Below are 9062 nucleotides of genomic sequence, written 5' to 3'. Positions count from 1 at the left end.
TCTTAAAGGGCCCGCGCGCGGTGTGGGGGGGGGGGGGTGAGGGCCATGCTGGCGGCGGGGCTGCGGCGGGCCCTGGGCGTGCGGCGCTGCCCCGCGGGGCTCCCCCGGGCCCGGCCCTCGGGGGCCCGGCAGGAGCGGGGCGGCGGGACGGGACCGGGACCGGGAACGGGACCCGGAACGGGACCCGCCCGGTGGCGGTGGGCCCGGCCGGGCCCGGCCCTGGGCTTCCTAGGAGGTGAGGGGAGGGGAAGGGGGGCGGCGGGGAGCGGGGGGCGGCGAGCGGCGAGCCTCGCCCCGCAGCCCTCTCGCTCTTCCCCAGGGACGCCGAGGAGGACGGCGAGGCCGCCATCGTCCTGCTGCTGAAGAGAGCCAAGGTGAGAGGGGGAAAGGGCGGCCAGGGCGCCGGGCCTGGCAGCTGGGGGCCGGGGCTGAGGTGTTCCCCCCCCCATTATCCCTCATCTCTCTTGTTCCCCCCCCCGTTATCTCCGTTTTTGTCTCTCCCCGCAGCTCAGCACGATGAAGGGCGAGCTGGCGGAGGCCGAGAGGGTTCTGCACCAAGCCCTGCACCTGGCGCACCAGTCGGAGGACAGGAGGGCCATCGTCTATACCTACAGCATGGTAATGCCCCGGCAGGGCTGGTGGCAACATCCCGCTCGGTGCCGTCCTGCTCGGGGCAGGGCTGTGCCGGAGGGCCCAGGCACTTCCATCATGGTGCTGGGGAGCTGTGTGCGGAAGGACGAGAGGTGGCGGTGAGGCTGGGCCCGGCGGTGGAGCTTCAGCGCAACGTCTGTCTTTTCCAGATGGCAAACGTGGCCTTCATGCAGGGGCAGCTGGACAACGTGAGTAACCCTGGTGTTTTGTCTTTATTTCCTTGTAAGAGTCTGATATTTAATGTGAAGGGTTGTCAACGATCTCGAAGGTGCAATGCACGGCTGACTTGCTGCATCCTGAGAGTTGTGAGGCAGGGATCTCATATTCTAAAGCAAAATCATCTGCCTTGGGACTGCAGTCCCATGCTGCTCAGTGTTTTCCCAGCTGGATTGTGAGCTCCAACGTGGTGAGCAAGGGAAGGTGTATGTCTTACTATCAAAAGCCATGGTCAAACATCTAGAGGACTATCCCAAGGAGAACACAGGAAAGCAGTGAAGAAACACAGATGTGATAAACTGGTTGTTGGTGTAGGAGTCCTGAAGTAACACTAGCATCAGGCTCTGGTTGGCCTTTCACTTTCCACTGGTCTTGATAGCAATTGTGTCGCAGTTTGAGACAGTTTTCTCCCAACAGTCTCCTTCTGTAAAGAGTAGAGATGTTTGAAGTGTCATTGTTCCTCAGTGTTCTCTTCAAAATTCTCATTTCAGGCAGAAAAGCTCTACAAAGCAGCTATGAGCTTTTTGCTAGCAGGAGACACAAAGGAGGTAGGTTCTTTTGATAAAGGCTTTCCAGCGGGAATACTAAGTGTGGTGCACAGTTCTTTGGTCTATTTCTTGTGCTGTAATGCTTCCTCCTGGAACTGGCAATGCCAGCTATGAGCTGGTGGGCTTCTTAGGAACTTGCTTTAATGGATGGCAGCTCTGATGACAACAGGATGGGCAATTTCAAGGTGTAAACTTGTTCTGGGGCAAAGTAGTGGTTCTACTGGGAAGATGTTAGAAGAGTAACAGTTGCATTGTGTCCTCCTGGCAGGATGACAATGCAGTCCTTGAGATGTCCCTCAAGCTGGCCAGTATCTATGCTGCTCAGAAACAGTGAGTTTTCTGCTAAAGGCATCTTTTACTTTAATCTCAGTTTCACAGTGGCAGTGGTGGCCAAGCAGAAGCTCTTGCCTCTGAGAACAGAGTGCCTGGGGAAGCTTTGTGACAAGATACTACCAACATAAAAGCGCCCACAGGCGTGCTGTTTGCCTGCTCACTGTCATGCAGCGCAGTGATTGCTGTTACAACCTGTCTGGCTTAGGGCAGAAGCAGCTATAAAGGACATAGCTCTCTAGCCTTAAATCCACACCTCACAAGACGTGCATTCAGGAGAAAAGGCTTTTGACTGCAGTTGGTGGTTGGTAACTTGTACCTTCATTTTTCTTAAGAGATGGAGCATTGGCATGGGTGATCTTAGCTGGCCTTGTCTGGGGGGTGGGGGCCCTCTCCATCTCGTGGACCCTTTTGTGCACAGGTCAAGAAAAGGGTCTAGAAACGTGATCAAGGATAGAGCACTGAAGGCAAGAACGGTCTGATGGAGAGGAAATGTTTTCTCACAGGCCGCCTAGAGTAAGGAAGTGAAGGCATTCACATCTGTCCCTTCAGGGATGGAAGAAGCCTCACGTTGATGGGTTGTTGCACTTTGCAGGCACAAGTTAGCCCTCGCTGGCTATGAGTTCTGCATCCTGACCTTAGAGGAGAAGATTGCCAAGCAAAAGGACTTGCCTGAGGATGTCTTGTCAGGTGGGAGTGCCTTAACTGCCAAAGGCTTCTCTCATTATCTTTGTTTCTCTGTCCTTGCTGTTATCTTCTATGTTGCCCAAGCACCATCTTCATGTCAATCCATTGTCTTCACACTGCTCTTGTAGGATGTGAACTGCTGCTTGATCTTATGAAGCGATCACTTCCACTGTTCTCTATTTGCAGCTGAAGAAAAAGCCAACACCCGTCTCTTGCTGGGGATGAGCCTAGACTCCTATGCTCGCTATCTCCTAAACATTAACCAGCTCCCAGTAGCCCAAAAGATGTACGAGAAGGCTCTTCAGATCTCAAAGGATGTTCAGGGAGAGACTCATCCACAGGTGATGTGTACAGTGGTGGCTGGACTACTGGGGAAAGAAAGGCTAACTGATCTCACAAGGAAGGAGACTGCCGTAAAAGCAGCTTTGCTGGTGTTGAACGTACACAGCACTGAATTGGGTTCTGCTTTCCTGCCAGGAAGAATTGAGTGTGTGGCATGCTGATAGATAAGGCACTTTCTTACTAAAAGCTTCGCTGGGAAATACTTTCACTAGTGTGACAGGTCTATGAATGTGGGGTTCCAGCTGGCCTGAAGTTCTGCGTCAGTCTTGCTCTGAGGATTCCTTTTCTGTCCTTGTGCAGACTGTGGTCCTCATGAATGACTTGGCAACTGTGCTGGATGCTCAGGGGCACTACGATGAGGCATACTCCTATGTGAAGAGGGCAGCTGAACTGGCAAAGGAGACTCAACACCCCGAGGAGCACATGGTGCTGAACAACCTGGCAGCAATTCTGATGCACAAAAGTAAGCGAACGTGCCGTCTATGTCACTGTCTGTGCATTACAGTTTTTAGTTTAGTGGGTCTGTTGACTTGGTGTAGACAACTTGTGTTGCATTCAAACCGAATTCAGCTGCTGAAGGATCTTGTCCAAGATGAATGCAGTACTGGTGCATCTGAATGTCAGCCAGGGGGATCTTGTTTCCCTTGTCCTGTACATTAAGTAGCTGTTCCAAACTGACAGAGAATACTGCTTGTGACTTGTTTCAGTGAGATGGTGATGCTGAAGCAGCACCTTGTCATGTCGTCATAGCTCCTGTCTAGCCCTCACAGTTGGCACTTTATGCTGCATGTTTCTGAACCTCCCTAGTTCTTAACGTGTTCCATCCTTTGCTTGTCCTCTGCCTGTGGTCACCTTCAGGAGGGGATTCTGAAAATAGGTGGTGTAATTGGCTAGCCATGCCCCTTTTTCCTCTTGCTACAGAAGACTTTCTGCAAGCAAGACAAGTGTATAAAGAAGCTCTGAAGCAGGCAGAACAGAAGGGAGATGTTGCTTCTGTCCAGCACATCCAGGAAGAACTAGCTGAACTGGCCAAGAGGAGAAAGGGCTCCACCTGAGTTTGGCCAGAGTCCAAGCTGCAGGTGTCTGACAGCAGCAAGGGTGGGTCAATACAAACAGGCTGGGACTGGTGCAATTCTCCAGAGGAAGAGCAATCAGGAACTTAAGGACTGCTTAATAAGAAGGGCTGCTATTGCCCATACAGTCCAAAATAAAGTTGTGAAATCATAACTGTATTTCAGTTTGTGGTGTAGTCTATGGTTATAGTGATTTACTGTGCTAATGAGTGAACTTAGTCTTGACTGCCAGCAAAATGCAAGCCTAGCCTGTTACTAATACCTGTAGTCACTTGCTATTCCTGACTTCAGAGTATTTGGTTTCAAAACACTGCTATCCTAAAGCTAGGTCATGAAAACAGCCTGCCACTAGGTAGCACTGCCTAAATTTCAGATTAAGGAAGGAGGATCCAAACTAAGGCAGGAATTGTCTTAGCTCTTTACATGCTGGCTAGCACAACAGGGTGTACTTGTCAGATGCAGTTCAGTATGCATTAGCTTCAGTAGAACACCTCACAGAATGTACCTGTACTATGACAGAGCTGCAGCCCTGTGTCATTTTCAAAGAGGTTGCCAAAGATCAGGTGTGGCTTCAAAATGTCTATCCAAAGATAGAACACCTCTTCTTGAAGGAGGGGTAAGGCTATGTTACTAAACAGAGCTGCTGTCAGAAATAAAACCCTCTGCTACCTTACCCCAGTCAGAGCACACTAACTGCCAAAGCTGTCTTCCTTTCTTGGACAGGTCATGATCTGTCAGTGCTAGAATGCTGAGGCTTCCTGTTGGAAAAAGATAGTTTGGCACATACTATCAGGTTTGTAAGTTACTAAATTCACATGAAGGCATGTCTGAACAAAAACTTTCAGTTTTTCTCTGCAAGGAAGCCTAACACTAAAGACAAAAGAGATTTTAAACCAGAAGTTACTAAATCCATGTTTCTCCATGAGAGTAGAACTAGATATAACTGTCACTAATCAAGCCATTATTTTAACTGCTCATTTGTAAGAACTTCAGGTGTTTAGTACAACTCTCAATGTTAATTGCATTATTAGTTTGCTTACAGTAGTAGCATTAATAGTGGCTTAAGCTCTTTGTTACTTTGAGCTAAGAAGAGGCACATGCAGATTTCCTAGAGTTAGATGTTCATTGAAGCTAGAAACTGTCACACACAAAGCTTTGTTCTCAGCAAGCTAGGAACTAAAGATAGGGCTGATACAGGCACACTTGTACCAACAAAAAGGCTCTAACACCTTCAAACCAATCTTTATTTAAGTTTTGTTTGGTGGTGTTTTTTTTCATTTGGGTTTTAAGTGGCAGACTGTAAACACTAGCAGTGTCAATTAGGAACCCTGCAGCACCCCCTAAGGGAAGTGTTTTGCTTGTTCTCATGAACATAGCTTGATGCTGCAAAACAAGAGGGAGACACAGGAAAAGCAAATGGAGAACTGATCCCCTTTATTGATTGGTCTGAATCCAGAAGTCACTATCTACACTGAAGACGTTGTGTGGAAAAAAAATCAGTTACGATGCATGGGGTTTTTCAAGTCTTAAATGATTTCATATCAGAATCATGAAACAAAGATGACAGCATTGTGAAAGCGCTGATCGGAAATCATTATAAATCTGTAGTAAACTATACTTTGTAAATGTGATTTATAAACACCTTCCTGTTTGAAACAGGTCAGATGTAGCTCCATACTTGAAGAGTACTGGAATTGTGGTAAACCCTAAGTTAGGCTCTGGAGAGGTTTTACATGGGAGAAGTTAGAACTTAGATAACAAACAAAAGCAGCAGCAACATTTTACATGCAAATGCCACTCACGCTGCATCTTAGGAGAAAGTAACTATCCTACTTTGGATATCTTGCTGTTGCAACAGCAGTTACATGAAGCTTTGCAATGAACATGCTATACTTACAGTACAGTTAGCAAAGACTTTTGTCTGTACATGCCTCTTTTGTTATATTAATAATTGAGTTTTAGAAATAAACTTAACTGTCCACTGCAAATTAACGGCTACAAAAAGGGCAGAGGAACTTGTTTTCCAGTATGTGTTGCACAGGAACAAAAAAGTTACAAATAAGAGCATAGCCCTAAAAACAGGATGAAAAAAACACTACTTTAAGCCAGAAGGTTAAAGGACAGGAAGGTGAGAAAGTCTTTCTTAGAGAAAGACTGCAGGCAGCTTTAAGACTGCCAAGTGCTCTATGCTGATGCAATGTTTTCTTAGAAAAACGGTAGCAAAGTGATTTTGTATTTACAACACAGTCAAATTTCCAAATGAGTTCCCTTACCATTTCTCTTTCCTACACTTAGGGTAAAAAGGCTTTTCTCTAGCAAATATTCAAAAGTATGTTTGTTATTGATAAATAATTCTGTACTACTGGACCATCACAGTTCTTTTGTAAAATGTAGAGCTTACATGGACTCAAGGTTACATAGCTACATTATACCTTCATACAATGTATTGCAAATACAGTGTTAAATTTAAAAGATTTTGACTGGAGAAGATTTTGACTCTAGGCAAGGATTGTTCAATGAGATGCAAAAGCAGTATGGAATCTGACAGACCATCCTACCCCCCAGCTCAGTGCTATCTGTATATCAGTCCTTCTGCCCCAGAGATTTAGATTCACTTTCCTGAGGTTAGTGCAGCAAAAAATAAGATGCTCCTGAAGAGGGATGGCAGGAGACCCTGTGATACTGCTAACCAGATGCACATATACATGAGCTACAAGCATATGATAGCAGGCATTGATAGATGAATGATTAAGATGACTCTCTAGTACCATATACAAGTAAAAGAAAATTTCACCCTAATATGTATTGCACACTTTAGGAGTTAAGCCAAGCATTTTTCAGGACTTCTACCAAAAGTTTTCTGATAAGATTAGAGGTTGGGATGTGGACACAGGCTTTAAAATAATTATTACATAAAGATTTTAAAATCAGACTAAGGAGAGTAAAAACTGCAGTATCTATTTCAAACTGGTTATAACAGAAGCCAAGTAGTTGACTCGTTGGTCAATTATTCTATAAAAGCGTTTTGTTTTTATTTAAACTCAGGATGTAGAGGTTTTTCTTCTTAAAGGACTTATCAACCCACCCAGAGCCTCTGTTCAGATAAGCCATTTGTTGTGGTTAACCATGACAATAAAATTTAGTAGCCTATTTCAACTGCATACAATGCAGAAACAGAAAACACTAAGATAGGCGTTTGGGGCACAGTTGAAATTCCCAGTGTGCGTAACAGTGAGGTATGCCTCCAGAAGCTGTTCTTTCTGTTTTGTTTTGATTTTTTTTATCCTTTTTAAAATGAACCATAACATACCCATGCAATAATATTTCTGCAGTGTTGCTAAATAAAACCAACTGCACCAAAAATTTACAATGTGGCAGAATTCAAAATTCAAAGAAATATATCATCTTATTCCAGCGAACTGGCTATGTTAATGTACACAATTCAGTAAGGGGTCAGTCAAAAAAAAATCAACATTTTCACAAGAGTTGAACACCACTGAGAAGTGTCTAGGGGAAAAAAATATATATAAAAGCACCATGCCTGCAAGAAGTGGCATGGCATTAAACAGGCAATGATGCTAGGCTGATTGGGAGGCTAGGGGTAGGGTTAGGCTAGGCTGGTAGGGAGGCTAGGGTTATGAAGAGTACTCTACACTGGAGAAAATGCTTAAAAAAATTACAAAATGACCCCCAAAGTTTAGGCAATGATTTGAACATAAGTACACCAGATACTATAGCAAGGGAAAAAACACTGCAAAAAGTACTCTCTATTTACAGAAGAATGATTTAAAGACATTATGGTTTTCTTTACAAATAGATGTAGAACAGGAATAGTCCACATTTTTAAAAACTCTTTACATATTTATCTTTAGCAAGTCAACCTTCTTGATCACAATCCTCCAACACACGGCCTGTGCAGAAGGCATTTAACGGACTCTCCATTAATTCTTCATTGTGTGGCCCTTGCTCTCTTGGAAAGTCTCTCTGGGCACAAGTCAAAAATAACTTTTTTATTTTGACCCGCAAATTAAAAAAAAAAAAGAATCTGCATAGTTCAGTCATCACTGTCAGACAGAGTCTCATATTGTGCTGAAAGCAGTGGTGCAGGCTCTCGCTCCCATATCCTGTTCTGTTGGTGAGTGGTTGCTTGGCTCATGGACGGTGGGGCACACGCGATTGATGTTGGCGGTGTACTGCTGAGCATCCTCATTGTCAATGGGTTATAAGGAAACTGTGTTGAACCTGAATGAAAGAGTTTCTCGAAGTCAAAAATGTGCCATTCTAAGAGGTTATAAGAGATCTATAGTAAAGATAGTATGGTTTTGGTTGTGACAACTAGCAGAAAATCTGTTTCAGGAAATCCTTGCACCACAGATCTAGGTGATGTAATCTTTTGATAACTGCCAGTGTTATATGTCTGCATCTGACCTTTCCGCAAATAACACATCTAATTCATTAAGTTGGAAAGAGAACCCCCATTTCTCACCTGTTGATGAAGGCCTATCTTCCCAGGCCCACACTGGAGTCTGTCTGTGGTAGTCCCCTTCTGAATGTACAGATGAGACAGAAGAAGGTCTTTCAGTTCCTAAATATCCCTGTCCTGGAATTGGAGACTTAGACTTCCTACTATTTGATTTGCCAATTAACTTCTGCTTGCTGACTCCCCCTCCTGGAAATAGAAGGGACAGGTTTTCCAAAAATATTACACTACACTTTAGCCTCTAGGTTTGTTTCTATAAATTATCGCTTAGCACCAAACAAGGATTTGACTTGATGCTTTCTGCAATGCTGATTTACTACAATTAGAAGACTGGCCTATACAGTCACTAATGACACTATTGCTAGAAAATCCCTATTCTTACCATGAGAGTTATATTTCCAACCTTAGGAAGGGAGCTGTTTTCAGTTCAAGCTAGTTCCCATCAGTGCATGTTCCCTATAGGTGATGTACTACACATGTATTTTTCATCAAGCCACCGAGCCAACCTATTATCTCTTCCCTGTTTCATCAGTGTTGTCATTCTCCCAGAAATATCGGCTAGTGCTCCTGAAATCACCAGCACCGTTTTGAAAGCCAGGACCACTACTGGGAATAGAAACACCATCTCTCTGTCACTTCCAGAGGAAAGGGAATGACTTTCAGTGACACTGAATTTATTCAAGCCCTTCGTTTATTTATTTTATTTAAACCATGAAATATTTGGGAGCTGAAATA

At 44.7% G+C, this 9062-nt stretch overlaps 2 protein-coding genes across 7 annotated transcripts in view; one reads left to right on the top strand and one right to left on the bottom strand.

Annotated features, from left to right (window-relative positions):
- Positions 1 to 19: 19 nt before the first annotated feature.
- On the top strand, positions 20 to 9062 carry TTC19 (tetratricopeptide repeat domain 19). Of its 3 annotated transcripts, none has more exons than XM_083806454.1 (10): positions 20 to 235; positions 301 to 374; positions 508 to 618; positions 801 to 839; positions 1359 to 1415; positions 1684 to 1745; positions 2341 to 2435; positions 2619 to 2773; positions 3075 to 3237; positions 8860 to 9062. In XM_083806454.1, exons 1-10 carry the CDS (start codon positions 46 to 48, stop codon positions 8916 to 8918), a joined length of 1005 nt encoding a protein of 334 aa, XP_083662580.1. In that variant the 5' UTR covers positions 20 to 45; the 3' UTR covers positions 8919 to 9062. The 3 variants fall into 3 exon arrangements, with proteins under 3 accessions (XP_083662580.1, XP_083662579.1, XP_083662578.1); XM_083806453.1 differs by lacking the exon at positions 8860 to 9062 and adding an exon at positions 3699 to 3997 and having other exon boundaries at positions 21 to 235; XM_083806452.1 differs by lacking the exon at positions 8860 to 9062 and adding an exon at positions 3696 to 3997 and having other exon boundaries at positions 22 to 235.
- NCOR1 (nuclear receptor corepressor 1) overlaps positions 6857 to 9062 on the bottom strand; it is a 65602-nt gene continuing 63396 nt past the window's right edge. For 3 of the 4 annotated variants that reach the window (XM_083806400.1, XM_083806402.1, XM_083806401.1), the window contains exons 46-47: positions 8334 to 8516; positions 6857 to 8089 (exon numbers count right to left, since the gene is read on the bottom strand). In XM_083806400.1, the coding sequence (XP_083662526.1) occupies positions 7902 to 8089; positions 8334 to 8516 (371 nt within the window). In that variant the 3' untranslated portion in view covers positions 6857 to 7901. The remainder of the gene's footprint in view (positions 8090 to 8333; positions 8517 to 9062) is intronic. The other variant, XM_083806403.1, reaches the window with a different exon arrangement.

This window comes from Anser anser, assembly GCF_964211835.1.
Source record: "Anser anser genome assembly, chromosome: 20".
NCBI classification, from domain to species: domain Eukaryota; kingdom Metazoa; phylum Chordata; class Aves; order Anseriformes; family Anatidae; genus Anser; species Anser anser.
Note: the sequence above shows the minus strand (reverse complement) of the source record. Positions and strands in the feature narration are given on the sequence as shown.